At 32.4% G+C, this 15,564-nt stretch overlaps 1 protein-coding gene across 1 annotated transcript in view; it reads left to right on the plus strand.

Moving 5' to 3' along the window:
• The window catches only part of LOC143074060 (collagen alpha-4(VI) chain-like), a 42,100-nt gene that overhangs the window by 20,750 nt on the left and 5,786 nt on the right, over positions 1-15,564 (plus strand). The window contains exons 12-22 of the mRNA XM_076249609.1: positions 2,398-2,622; positions 3,506-3,535; positions 4,649-4,675; positions 5,300-5,311; positions 5,919-6,479; positions 7,934-7,987; positions 8,825-8,929; positions 9,667-10,236; positions 11,360-11,386; positions 13,330-13,383; positions 14,322-14,369. Of these exons, the coding sequence (XP_076105724.1) occupies positions 2,398-2,622; positions 3,506-3,535; positions 4,649-4,675; positions 5,300-5,311; positions 5,919-6,479; positions 7,934-7,987; positions 8,825-8,929; positions 9,667-10,236; positions 11,360-11,386; positions 13,330-13,383; positions 14,322-14,369 (1,713 nt within the window). The remainder of the gene's footprint in view (positions 1-2,397; positions 2,623-3,505; positions 3,536-4,648; positions 4,676-5,299; positions 5,312-5,918; positions 6,480-7,933; positions 7,988-8,824; positions 8,930-9,666; positions 10,237-11,359; positions 11,387-13,329; positions 13,384-14,321; positions 14,370-15,564) is intronic.

Below are 15,564 nucleotides of genomic sequence, written 5' to 3' on the forward strand. Positions count from 1 at the left end.
GGTTTTAAATTGCTATACAAACTGACAGCTACAAAATAACACAACAGTGCTAAAAGTGGCTTTTAACACCAAACATTCAATCAATTAATCAATCAATTTATAATTACATTGAAATGGGTCTCTTTATGAGGTTCGGTCTGATAATTGTGAAGATCGTACAAGCGGACCATTATTGTAATTTGTCATTGGATTGATCTCTGAATGATGTACATCTCACGTTTCTATTCACTGAACTAATATTTCATGTTTGTTTATGTCTTGGTAATTGCAAACATTTCAAAATAGATTCCAATTAAACATGACTAATGTAAAGACATGTTTCATGATAATATCTTTTGGACAACTCATTTGTCTATACACGTATTCGGTGCTGTATACATTTCCTAACCTCCAACCCATTTATGAAGCAAAGGACAGGGACCCGAATTGTTTGGATTGTCCGTGCTTCGATAGTCCATGAACTATCATATTGACAAGATAAAATTAATAATTTATTCATTGGAATTCCTTTTAATGCAAATATCTTAACTTGTCATTGTTAGTATTTCTTATGTAGATATGTTTTAAAACCAATATTATCATAATACCTATTTAACTCTCATCAATCAACATGTTTTTGATTTTATATTCATTTAACCTCGCAATGGGTCATTCAAATCTAATGTTAGTACATATTTAAAGGTCAAAACTATCTGACATGTTTAATTATGTCATAAGTTCAACATTATATCTTATCTCTTTAATCAAATAGTGGTGTATACCACGCAGACAAGCTTATTGTCATATCTTTAAGTACTAAATTCTCTGAGACAGTAGATGATAATGATATCAATAAAGGTCAAAATATGATATAATTCAACTACAGTCGTATTGTATTACCAATTTTTTTCTCTATTTCGTTTGTCAATGGTTTTTGCCGGTTGGGGTGTTAATCCAACCTCGACCTATATAGTGATCTTACAACATTAAGGAAGCTCGCTTGTCATGTTTTGGAATTTTGGTCAGATTTTCGGAATCCTCTGGTTTTATCCATTAGAATGGCTTAAATTTTTTTGCCCGGTGACCACCATTTTTCTTTTTATTATTCTTTTACATGTATAATGATAAGCTGTCTGTTAAAGTCTTATAAAATTTTAATTATTTTTTAATAGTTTTTGAGGATTTAAACTTGTCAATGATAAAGTTATGAAAAATCAAGAGAGAACATTTTCCCGCCAAAATTTCAATGGCTAATATCTCGAAAACAAGCACGGTGACCTATATATATTTTTTGCTTTTTTGATTCCTTTATTAATTCCCTATCAATATAAACTAGTTTTTTGAAAAGTTAATTACTTTGAAACTGAGAAGCCAACTCCCTTAAGGGAGCTTGCTTGGCAAGCGAGCTTCCTTAATATACATTAGAAAAAGAGAGACAACCAATAAATGTTTCTAACCAATATTGCATTGTCACAATGTTCATCCAAATGAATTTTTAGAACTAGTGTATTTTGAGTATCTCTCCGGCCTTTTTGTACAGTTTATGAACATGTGTATTGCAAAGCCTTTTATAATTCAAGTATTGAATGAAAAGAAAAGTTTGATAGTAAATCGGAAAGATATATAAGTATATGATCTTAATTGGTTTAAGAAACTTGACTTGACTGGAAAACGGATTCTCACTAAAATTAATATAAACAATGAAATTTGACTCATGTATAGTAGTTCACATTTGTTTCTACATCAAGTGAAGAAATGCTTAATTTTAAATATGCATCTTGTTAAGTGACAGATGTGTCATCCGTTTATTAAATCATTGAAACTATCAAATGAAATTCAGGAGTATTAACTGCATAGAAATCAACACACTCGTTAAAAGAAGATTGTATAAATGTGCAGTTTTTTTATGCTATCAAAACTATGCGTGGTATTGCACAAGATATAATTGCTTAATTGTTTAATAAATTGAGCGCATTATCCTTCTTCATGCATTTCTATAAAGTAGAATAAAAAAACTCTATTCTATCGAAATAAAGAATGTATGCATCACACGAGTAATGGCCTATTGATTTTAAGAGTATCATCTTGTAATCGACTAATTGTACATTTTACCTTTGATATTGCAGTCTTAATATTTTCAAATCATGATATTCAAAAAAAAAAATAATGCAATAACGTCATGTATCAGTGCAGCAACGTCAAATGCTCAATTTCATCTGTGTTAATTTATCAATGATTTGCATGGAACTTCAATCATACAACTGAACACTTATCTAGTTCTGTAAACGTAACTTAATATCACTAACTATTTCATATTCTCAACTATCAACAATGAGTGTTGCATATTTCAAACACATGAAATACATGCATATTTTATTTAAATACCAACTCTTATCTTTTATTTTCAATATATTTCAGTTAATCCCAGAAACACTGGGGTTGGTTCTGGTGCCTCTGCTGGTGAGAAATCAGAAGAGTTGTTCCCTCCAGTAGCTGCTACCACTACATCAGCACCCACAGATCCTCCAAATACAAATACAAATGTAGACCCAGCTAGATTGGCAGAACTGTATAAAGCACTTGGATGTCTGAATGTAGGATCAAGTGCTACAGGAATTAATGATAACAGTATTAACTATATAGGTAAAATTCGTGTTACTTAACATGTTATATTTTGGCCACGAGCATCACTGAAGAAACATGTATTGTCGAAATGCGCATCTGGTGCAGGAAAATTGGTACCGTTAATGTAATTATCATCGAGAACTATATCAAGTAATATATGATAACATCAGTATACTACTGTTGCCTTAATATATGTTTTAAACATATTGTTATGTTGTACAAATTATAATTTGTACAGTATCACTGAAGTGACATGTATTGTCGAAATGCGCATCTGGTGCAGGAACATTGGTACCGTTAATGTTATTAGCGGCTAACAATATATGTTCAGGGGATTTTCATAGTTATATCTTTTTATCTAAGAGGAACTCTTGAAACCCAATTTCTCAATAAGGGTAATAAGTAAAATTGTAAATACATCATTTGATTCAGTTTTAATTCTTGAAGTATACATTGTATTTAACAAAGTTACACATTGAGATAATAAAATAGATATAAGTAGTTGGGAAATAAAGTTCTTGAACCCTCTTTTGATATGTGAACTTTACCTTCTTGCATTTCACGGATTAAAAACTTGTTTAGGATAATCTACGCTTTACCTCGAGTGAAAATAATTGAAATCGTGATTTGACACTGTGTAAAGTAAAGTAAACAAGTTCCCGTTTGAATGGTTTAACACTAGTAATTTTTGGGCCCTTTATAGCTTATTGTTCTGTGTGAGCCAAGGCTCCGTGTTGAAGACCTTACTTTGAACTACTAGTATAAAGGTTTATTTTTTCAAATTGTGACTTGGATGGGGAGTTGTCTAACTGGCACTCATACCAAATCTTCTTATATCTAAAGACACATAAAACGTGTACAAGGTATGATGTGTTCTGCTAACTCATACTTTTAATTTTAGATTTTGAAAACGGAAGTCCATCTTCACAAGGTATGTTTATCTTGAGATATAACCTCTCTAGGTATGGGTTGTTTTATTTTCGACTTATGAGTTTAAATGTTCCTCGAGAACCGTTTGCCTCTGTTTAACATTTATTTAAAGATAGTCGAAAAGAGTGTCCAGAGTAGATCCAGAAAATCTTAATAGACTTAAAGACTATTTACATATTTCCGACTTTTGACGCCGAAGTTTATATTTTTTTTTCGACGGATCACCTGCTCTGGTTAAACGTTCTGGTACCAAGATTAGTATCATAAAGAAGTAAAATCGAGGTTTCAATTGGTACACATTTGGTTGAAATGAACTTATGTATATTTTCTTTACACGACAAAAACATCGGAAAACAGTAAAAAAAATTGCTCTTTCTTGGTCTAGTACCAGAATGTCCTACCACAGAAAAGTTAACCTGCAGGAAAATTGGTTAATTCCGGGTCAAAAGTCGGTAATATGAAAACATTATAGTTGAATTGCTTTTGTATTCAGTTAATTATAAAGTTGTTGAACAAGGTGAGTGCATTATCTCTCATTTGATTTATGGCAAACGAGGTAAATAAAAAAATGACAAAATGTAGTGTCTTATCTTACTCTTTTGTAACACAATGCAAATAATATCTGGTCTATATAACTCACCATTTTACAAGCTGGCAAAACTTTATGATGTTGCCTTTGCACATAACATAATGCATGTATAATTGTAACACCATAAGGAAATGGCAACACAAATGATATCAAGGCGCAATATAAATAATTGCTTTTTTTTTAGAAAAAAGTAGGACTAACAAAGACATGTTGTTTGAAAATGTTTGCAAAATAATAATATCAGTCTATAAAATATTTGACGAACAAATAAACAGTACGTCATACCCATAACTAAACATTACGCCATACAAACAACTAAACATTACGACATACACACAATTAAACATTACGCCATACAAACAAATAAACATTACGCCATACAAACAGCTTAACAGTTCACCATACAAACAACTTAACATAACTCCATACAAACACACAAACTGTATGCAGTAACCTCTACATGACAAACTATTCCAAGCAAGAACAAAAATATATACATAATTTAATGTCATTTTTTTATTTTAGGAGAGCAACATAGAATAAATTGTTCAGGTGAGTAAGAAATATAGTTCTTGATATTTCCTAACGATACAATTCTAATTGCATGTACATGTCTAGTTCATAAAATCATTTTAATGACCAAATTCATTTTCTGAAGGTTTAAAGCATCAATGCATAATGGGAAGATGTACTGAAATTTCAAAGCTAACGGATAATTCAAGAATGGTATAGTACGCAGGTACACAGTATGATAGATCAGACTGGCGTTCAGTTTTTCAATGTTGTATCAAATCGAAATAGATCTAGTTGTGTAACATGTCTGTTGAGATAAGCATTTGCTTCTCGTCAACATTTCCAATACATGAAAACACAAGTTTTGCTCTGTCGTTTCCATTCCACAACTTATACTAATCTAATGATAAGTATTTTGAAACAATATTCGAAATGTTGTTAAATATACAATGCTATTCAGTCGTGATAGTTACATAAATGCAACAAAGCAGATACAGTAATTATCTGCTTTACACTTGCATAGGTAAAAATGTCCATGTGTCTGTACATTTCGTATATCAACTAAGATTTGCTTTTACATTTTGTATTTTTTTCAATTCGATCAGTTTATCTCTTTCATTCATAATTTGTAATATTTAACATTTACATTATTTTCCTTTTCAGTTCTTTTACCAGGTAAGATCAAATTCGAAAATCACACATCGAATTTTTGATTTAAGCTTCTCCTCACTTTTGAAAAAAAATATGTAAAAGATAAAATGGGCAAATAAAAAACAATCGGTCGAAGAAAAATATAACACCCATTTTCAGTCGACAAAACAACGGTATGACAAAAAATGTCAACAGACCACTTCACATAAAACTAAATAAATTAAAACTAAAACTAAAGACAACTCAACCAAATAAAACCAAAAGTCTATTCTACAAGTAGGGTTTGTCGTGTTGATCATGGAAACAAATATGTGATGAAAAAGGAACAAGATTTTGGAAATGACAAGTAAAGCATAGCATGCATATGCATGGTATGCTGTGACACAGGTGTTTTTCTAAGGTCACTCACATCATGAAGGTGAATGAAAATCGGTTATCTTTCGGAACATTTCTCAGAATAATATAAAACAAAATATATCGAGAAATTTCCAAAAAATAAAGAAATAAAATGTTAATGTGCACATGTGTCTTATTCATTCATATACATATATTAATACTAGTAGTCAGTTAAATGTAAGAGGTGCAAAATGTATTGATAAGATCTTCAAATTCTTGATTTCTTTATGAACAGCCTGCCATGACAGAGTGGACTTAGTTTTTCTGTTGGATGCCTCCGGGTCAGTAGAATTGGCTAATTTCAACAAAGAAAAAGATTTCATTGCTCAGTCTATATCACGATTCTTCATTAGCCCAAAGGATGCCCAGGTTAGTGTTGTTACGTTTTCCAACCAACCTGCAAATGCCTTCAACTTAAACCAATACCAGAACAAAGCGTCAATCGTTGCTGGAGTCAATCAAATACCTTACGTAGCCGGAGGAACATATACAAGCTCAGCGTTAGCCTACGTCAGAGAAAACAGTTTTACTCCAGGAGCAGGGGACAGACCAGATGCACGCAATGTTCTTGTTGTGATGACAGACGGGAAATCAACTGATCCTATGCAAACTGTTCTCGAAGCAGCGAAATTAAAGCAATCAAACATAACCACCATTGTATTAGGAATAGGAAGTGGGGTCGATCAAAATGAGCTCAACACTATTGCCTCAGCACCATCATATGTATTGAACGTTGACGACTTTGATGCACTCAGACAAGTGTATGGCGCTATTCATGAAATATCATGTATCATCGGTGAGAAACTTAATATTTTGTTATTTTCTTTTTGGATTATAAAGTATGAAATATTGAAGATTGCGGAGTGTTCAGATCAAATCGTCATTTTTTAGTTGTTGTAAACTTTATGTTAAATGAGATTATGATATACGAAATAGATTTCTTCTCAATAATTAGGGCCCCGCCAAAGGCGGGTCGCCCTATAGTGATCAGTCTGTCCGTCCGTCCGTCCGTCCGTCCGTAACACTTTGTGTCCGCTCCATATCTAGGTCAAAGGTCAAGGTAAAAAAACTTTGGTTTCAGTTGACAACCCTGTGTCCTGTTGTGAAGATCGTGTCCGCTCTATATCTTGAGAACCGTTATCATTTCAAAGTATATACTTGACATGTATATAAACCAACACCAAAGGGTGTGTCATAATTTATGTGCAACTTCCTAGGTCAAAGGTCAAGGTCAAAAACTTTGGTTTCAGTTGATAACCCCATGTCCTATGGTAAAGATCGTGTCCGCTCTATATCTTGAGAACCGTTATGATTTCAAAGTTTATACTTGACATGTATATGAACCAACACCAGAGGGTGTGTCATAATTTATGAACGACTGCCTAGGGTAAAGTTCAAGGTCAATAACTTTGGTTTCAGTTGACAACCCCATGTCCTATGGTAAAGATTGTGTCCGCTATATATCTTGAGAACCGTTATCATTTTAAAGTTTATACCTGAAATGTATATAAACCAACACCAAAGGGTGTGTCATAATTTATGTGCAACTTCCTAGGTCAAAGGTCAAGGTCAAAAACTTTGGTTTCAGTTGACAACCCCATGTCCTATGGTAAAGATTGTGTCCGCTCCACATCTTGAGAACCGTTATCATTTCAAAGTTTATACTTGACATGTTTATACCTGAAATGTATATAAACCAACACCAAAGGGTGTGTCATAATTTATGTGCAACTTCCTAGGTCAAAGGTCAAGGTCAAAAACTTTGGTTTCAGTTGACAACCCCATGTCCTATGGTAAAGATTGTGTCCGCTCTACATCTTGAGAACCGTTATCATTTCAAAGTTTATACTTGACATGTTTATAAACCAACACCAAAGGGTGTGTCATAGTTTATTTACAACTTCCTAGGTCAAAGGTCAAGGTCAAAAACTTTGATTTCAGTTGACAAACCCATGTCCTATGGTAAAGATACAATTTTTTTTTATTCACAGCGGGGCCCACAGAGATGGCTCCCATCTAAATGATATCTAGTTTCATTAGATCAAAACATCATTATCAATTAAGCCCAAGTAAATAATAAAATCGTGTCTCTTTAGCGCAAAACAAGTCAGGAATATGACATTTTTCTCCAATCGTTATATTCGTTAAGCTTTTAATTTTGCCGTTTTGTGAGGGAGTTTTAGTTTTAAATTCCCTTGGAGTTCAGTATTTTTTAATGTAAATAATTTTGTGATTTGTTTTCCATTGTAGATCAAACAACAACTCCAATGCCAACTACTACCCCCATTCCAACAACAACACAAGGTAAAATAACCATCAATTTTTTTGTTAAATTAAAATGATAAAAGATACCAGGGTCCTATTTATACGCAAGACGCGTGTTTTCGACTCATCATTGACGCTCAAATAAGAAAAAGTACGAAGACGAAGTTGAAGAGTTTTGAGAACCAAAACCCTCTAATTTTTTTTTTTCAATAAAACAACTACGATAATCTTTTCCTTTTTGGGCCAATATTATTCGTGAACTAGTTGAAGGAGCATGAAGTAAACGAGACCCAACTATCAAAAATTTTTAAAATATATTTTTCTCTAAAGCAACGAAATTGCAAACCTAACGAATGTACTCCCACATTTAATACAACGAATTGTTGATCTCATGAAAAATAATCCCCAAATTAAAATATATTTTCATAATTTCTAAATCATTCTGAGTATGTTTTATATCTAAATATAACCGAATCATCATTTTCTGTAAATTCACAAGACTTTAAACTGGTGTTCGATTAGAAAACATGAAGTTTTAGACAATTGCTTATTAAAAAATTACGACAAGTGAATATGTGTATGAGTTACAATAATGAATAAGATCAATAGAAAATGAATCCTTAAACATATTTGATAATGCCAACTAATAACCACAGCCCGCACATTTAAAAAAATACACATGAAGCAAGGACTTAGTCATTGACAGGGAACACATTGTACTAACAAATCGGCATGCTTTTATAAGAAATATCAAAAGTAATTCATAATTTATCAGTATACTTAAACAAAAAAGACGTGAATAGATGTTACACTTCGATGTGATTCTTACCAAAAGCAATTTTGCAATATATTTTGAAAATAAGTTATGTATTTTAGAGCCTAAGACACAGCAACCTACCACTCAGGAGCCAACTACAATGGAACCAACTACAATGGAGCCAGCTACACAAGAACCATCTACACCAGTACCAACACCAGTAGGTCTGTATCGTCAGTCAGTATTACCCTATAGGAATTCTCATTTCTCTGAAATCATAAACATTTAATGGTAGGAGGGTGCTTGTTCTTTTTACAGTCTTTTCGTTTCAGTTCCTTTACTATGATTGAAAGGACATGTTACAAAATTGTGTTTGGCCTTACATTTGCCTTATTATCAAAAAGTTAAGATTGACTTATTGATATTTATTCATTTGCTGTGTGTTCGTCAGAATAATATATGATATATAATAAATCAGCGTTCACATTAGAACTTGTAAGATTAAAATAAAATGCTTTGAAAAACTCCATTAGAATATTTAGCATATACAACTACCTCTATAAGCTGTTTAGATAAATGGAGAAATGGTTGGATAGACAATAGGCACTTATCCAGCAAAGTCTTAATGTAGCGGATCTAATCAACTGTTTGTCACTGTGCTGGTTTCAATGTTGAGCACATATTTCATAGTCAGCTATAAAAGGTCTCGATATGACAAAATGGGAAATAGTTAAAACAAAATATCGTCGTCCTTGTTAATGACCAAACATAAAGGGAAATATATGAGCAACCAACGAACGACATTAATTGAACTACATGCTCATAATTAAGCTGATCATAAGTTATCTACAAAATTTAAAAGACAGTAGCTTTTAAGCTGTTGCAACATACATCCAATTTCAAATTAATTCAATATATTTTGAAAGATTATATTTTTTTACAATATAAAATACTTTTTCAGTTTGCCGTGACAAGGCAGATCTGGTTTACCTCCTAGACTCATCGGGTTCAGTCGGAATTGGTAATTTCCAGAAAGAGCAAAATTTTATCGCACAGTCATTGTCTCGGTTTGTCATCGGACCAAATGACACACAAGTTAGCGTTGCAATGTTTTCAAATGAACCAGTGAGTGCTTTTAACCTGAGTGATTACCAAGACAAAGCTTCTATCGTCAATGCAGTCAATAACATGACCTATATAGCAGGGGGTACCTATACCAGCTCAGCACTCGCATTCGTCAGAGATATCAGTTTCTCATCAGAGGCTGGCGGTAGGTCAGACGCACGTAATGTATTGGTTGTAATTACTGATGGAAAATCAACTGATCCTGCACAAACTATCAAGGAGGCTAAAACACTACATGGGACGAATATATCTGTCATAGCGGTAGGCATAGGAAGCGGAGTGGATAAGAATGAGCTCAATGTTATTGCATCTGATCCTCAATACGTCTTAAATGTTGATGATTTCGATGCATTGAGAAAGATTTATGGTTCAGTTCACGAATTGGCATGTAAAATTATTAATAATGGTAAGTATAAAATTCACTATAACGTTGATATATATTTTATGTATATGTGTTTGCTTTGGTCTGTCTGCGCTATCTAAATATTTGCATGCTTTATAACATAATATGTAACACATAGACATTGAAAAGTAAAAGAAAGTTCCGCAGTTTAACTTTATATACGAAATACGTGGAAAGTCTACAAATAAACTCATCATAGATATTAGAATTAAATTTTGTATTTACGCCAGACGCGCGTTTCGTCTATAAAAGACTCATTTGTGACGCACGAATCCAAAAAGTTAAAAAGGCATTATAAAGTACGAAGCTGAAAATCATTGATATCCAAAATTCCTAAAAATACATCGTCTGATGAAATGTATTGTAAACCCTTACATTCACAGGTGAGACAATAAACAGAGGCAACATCGTTTGAACATGCAAAGTCAAGTTTCGTTTCAAAAGCAATTAGCCGTTTCAGAATCTAAAGGACTATGGGTAATTTCATTGTTCGTACCCCAAAATGAAAATAACGTCACGACATTGGTTGAATTTCCATTGTTTTGGACGTTTTCAACCAATCACGACGTTTCGGTGTACATTTTTGAAAATATTACCCAGAATGCAATAGATTCTGAAACGGCGAATTACTTCGATATCGATAAACAAATTGAAATAAGAACCTAATAATCATAAAACTAAATTATGCTATCTAAAGTAAAGTATCAAATAATACTCATTTGCTTTAACATGATAAGGATGACTTGACTTTCTGGTTAAACGAGAAAATGAAAAAGATATAGGTAGTCAAATTTCTTTCCTTTATGTCAAAAGTCAGAATCTATGTTTTTTTTTCTAATCAGAACAATAGTTTAAATCAACAAGACAAAAATAATAAACAAATACGAAAATCTAATATAACATAATTTATATGATTATGATTATAAGATGCTAACATATTTCGTTTTTTTCCGTATGGACTGTCTCTTTTACACCATTGTGTGCAATTATTTGTACAATATTTTTTGATTCTCTGTCAACCCATCATTTTATGTGAATGTATTCCGACATATAAATAAACATAAAGTACTTGACGCATGTTTACTACGGTTATTACATTGAGGCCAATTATAACATTTTACTTCAGTTGGTGCCGGAACAGGATCTTCAGTTGGTATGTACTAAATTTTCAAACTAATAATATAGCATCCGGCAAAACTGGTATTAATAAATAAATATGGATGCCTAAGAAATTAAATGTAACTTTAACACGCTATTGAGTGTTATAAAATATTTGTTGTTTTATATAGTCTCGAAATTTCGCTAAACAAATAAGCTTCTTCGGGTGCTTGCAGCCATCCAGGTAAAAATTTAAATGATGTTAAGAAATTTCTGCAGTTAATTGTACATGTCCTTCAAAGCAGCTTAATGTGCATTGCGATTATTACATCAACAATTTTATTGTGTTAGTGAAAGAGCATAAAATTCATAATGTATTCCTTGATAAACTAATTTTCATCTATCCCATTCAGCCCATCAGGTTCATGAGTACGTAATTGATGTAACATCTCTCTCTCTCTCTCTCTGCTTTCTACGTTCGGTGTCCCAATTTTGGTTGACTTCTATTATTTGAAAGGTGATATTTTCAAAAGTAAAAGTATGTTCTGTTCTTAAGAGGTGTCCATTGATTGCACAGTTTCATTCTTTAGTATAAAATGACCGATGACTAAAAAGTATGATGTTGAATTTTGTTTCTGTTTAGCCAACATATTGCATCTTGCAAATTCAACAAGTAAGAATATAATGACTATTTTCCGTTTTACAATTAGATGTTACATAAATGTTGTATCGCTGCGTTCTTACTGTGCCGGTAACTCCCGATTTCAGAGATTTCTTTTTTTGTTATTTTAGATGTAACAAATATGTCTTTGAGATGTTTGGATCGACGATAAGAATTGACATGAGGATATGAAAACATTATTTTCAGGAACAGTCATGTTTAACAAGATGCCATTGCGGGACGTTTCTTTGTGTTGATATCAATTGGCATGACCCCGTGTTTTGTTGTTGTTTTTTTTTTACACATCTAATTTTGTCGAGAAAAGCTATATTCACGCTTGAAAATTCAAATGTTTTTTTTAATGATGGAACTTGTTTCAATTATCATCTACAACAACTCATAAATGTTGTACACTACCAGTCTATTTCATGTCAATATCATCAATAATGGGGGGGGGGGCGAAAGATACCAAAGGGACAGTCAAACTCATAAATCTAAAACAAACTGACAACGCCATAGCTAAAAATTAAAAAGACAAACAAAAAACAGCACACATGAACCAACATAGAAAACTAAAGAATAAACAAGACGAACCCCACCAAAAACTAGGGGTGATCTCAGGTGCTCCGGAAGGGTAAAACACGCGTTATATTATACTTAAGGTGTCTATCCCGTTGGTCATGAAAGTGACATTCATTTTATGTTCAACAAACGCAATAATGAGGAAAACCAATTGAGCATAAAAACACATAGTTTCACGGAATGATATCGATTAAAAAAAAAGCATATTGTATAGTTGTTATATGTCAGTTGTTGTAATCCTCATTTAAAAAACGAATACTCTCTTATTCTAACATTCTCCGACTATGGGTATCATAAATTGATATGATCACTATATATTGTTTTTTTCTTCTCTAAAATTAACTGAACAGTGCTAAAAAATATTCTATAAAAAATCAAATGTATGCATGAAAAAAAGTTCACAAGAAGTCGACGTTAGGTATGATAAAGCCAGACGCTCATATCATAATAGTTATAAAGCCAAACAATACAAAGTTGAAGAGCAAAGAGGATCCAAAATTCCAAAAAGTTGCGCCAAATACGGCTAGGGCAATCTATTCCTTAGACAAGAAAATCCTTAGTTTTTCGAATAATTTAAAGTTTTGTATCAGGAAATTTATAAAAACGATCATAGTATGTTTGTGAATGCGATTGATCAAACAAGATGTTACGTATACATCTGAATAATGCTTTATGAACGGGAAATTAAAGGTAATGTTGTAAAATATTTGCATATGTTGTGTATGTCGGATCATTCTTTGTTGTTTTATTTCTAGGCAAAGTTACAACTGCTAAACCCAGCGGCGCTGGTACAACTTCTTCAAGTGGGGGTAAATTTAACCAGTTATTAATCAGAAAACTATAACCATAAATTACTAATGATTCGTTGGTAAATGCCAATATCTAGTGTTTCACTCAATTCACACGTCTCCTGTATGCTGTGACGCCAACAGAACACCTTTATTATGTCTCTATGGTTTCATTGCTGACGTATTGTTGTTTAAAAACGTTAAAAAAGTACACGAGAGCATATACATTGGTTAAAAGAGCCAAATTATTTATTTTCTGTGTTTCCGATAGATGTTTTAACCAGATTCAATGTATTAACACAATAACTTAAACAACAATCAGGCTTTGAACTCAGTTGAAGTAATGTGTAAACGAACATCGCCGGTAATTTGATCGTAAACATGTGTTTCAGTCATTTGATTTCCTATGTATATTTTCCATAGTTGAAATCAACGACCAGGTACACCACATATAAAAGTATATTTACAAAATGGGTACCTTCCATCATTTCCAAACTTCATCGAAAACATATCAAATTGCAAATGAAACTCTTACATGTTATCCGTAATAATGCATGTTTATGTTCCTTGGGTTTTTGTAAATACTGTAGCTTTAATTCTTAATTTGCCAATGTAAAACATCTGTGCAATGAAACAATATAATCTCAAATGGAACAGTTTTCAAAGACGAATTCAGAAAATAGAACAGAGTTACTGTTTTCTTTTATAAAAAAACATTTCTGTACGAATCCATTAAACGCGATCAGCACACAGACAAAAGTACAGTTCCTGATTCGCAAAGAATTTCTCCAAAAGTTCAAATTGACAATCCGAATTCATTATTTTACTTTCGTCATTTTTTGTTTTCATAGTTTAAATAGAACTGGTAATGAACTATCTACAAAAGTATTGGTTGTTGTTGTTGTCGATGTTTGACGCTTGTCTGTTTTCATTCATATGAAAAAAAAATTTCATTGTAGGTGTCTCTGGTGGCGTTTCTTCCGGAACTGGTACTGGAACCGGTGGTGGTGAGTATAAGCATTATGGGTATTTTAATTATTGTCTTCCCCAGAATAGAGTACGATACAAGTCCTATCTAATCGGAATAGATTCCCTTAGCTGTATTTGGCAAACCTTTTAGGATGTTGGGTCCTCGGTGCTCTTCAACAAAGCATTTTATTTGGTAAAATAACTTTTTTGTTTTTGCTACACTCATGAGTCTTTTGTAGACCTTAGACGAAACGCAAATCTAAAGTATGGCGTTTAGCAATCCACTTCTTATATGCGTAATTGTCCTTAAATTATGGGTTTTTATTTGGCTCCAATTTGTTGCATTTTATGTTAAATATCTTGAAAACTATAAAAGATAGATAACAACGTTGAATGAAGAAATATTTTCAGCAAGACAAGATCTACAAATCAGTCGAGTATAAGAAATCGTAGGTCTTGCATGTCCTTAAATTATTATTTTTACAAACAGGATAAATGATCAACAGAACATGATCTTAAATTTTATCAAAGTGCCTGAAATTGTCAGTCGACTCCCTATACATGTAGGTATTCTGGTCCCTAAATGACAATGTTTACTATGGCAAGCTGTTCTCGTCAAAACTATGCTTAAACCATTTTCCGAAAAATTTACACACTGAGATTAAAAAACTTAAAAATACACACTGAGAAATAAAAATTACACACTGCGATTTCATAAAGATGCACTGAGATTACAAAAAATGAAAAACACACACTGAGAATTGAAAATTGCACACTTAGAATTGAAAATTACCCACTGAGATTAAATAAACTGAAAAACACACACTGAGAATTTGAAATTACACACTGAGAATATATAATTACACACTAAGATTTGTGCGCACTTTTTATGCGCACATATCTAACTAGCATACTTAATTTGAATCTTTGACAAGCTGAAAACAACTAGGGGACAGAACTCGTTAGTCCTTTGATTTGGTTCCAAATTATTTATAAAAAACTTAAGAAACAAGAACAAGAAAAATACCCACTTGCTCTTTAATATTACAAAATATAACCAAATGGTGAAAAACTTTATCAAAATAATAAGAAAACATTGGAACAATCTGCAATAAGATAAACAATGCATTGGAATTTTTACTCAAGTGTCTATTATAGCATATAAAAGTAACAAAAATATAAAAGATTACCTTGCAAAATCAGGGTATTAAACAGTTGGAAGACTTTTGAAAA

The sequence above is a fragment of the Mytilus galloprovincialis genome, chromosome 5, assembly GCF_965363235.1.
Source record: "Mytilus galloprovincialis chromosome 5, xbMytGall1.hap1.1, whole genome shotgun sequence".
Taxonomy (NCBI): Eukaryota; Metazoa; Mollusca; class Bivalvia; order Mytilida; family Mytilidae; genus Mytilus; species Mytilus galloprovincialis.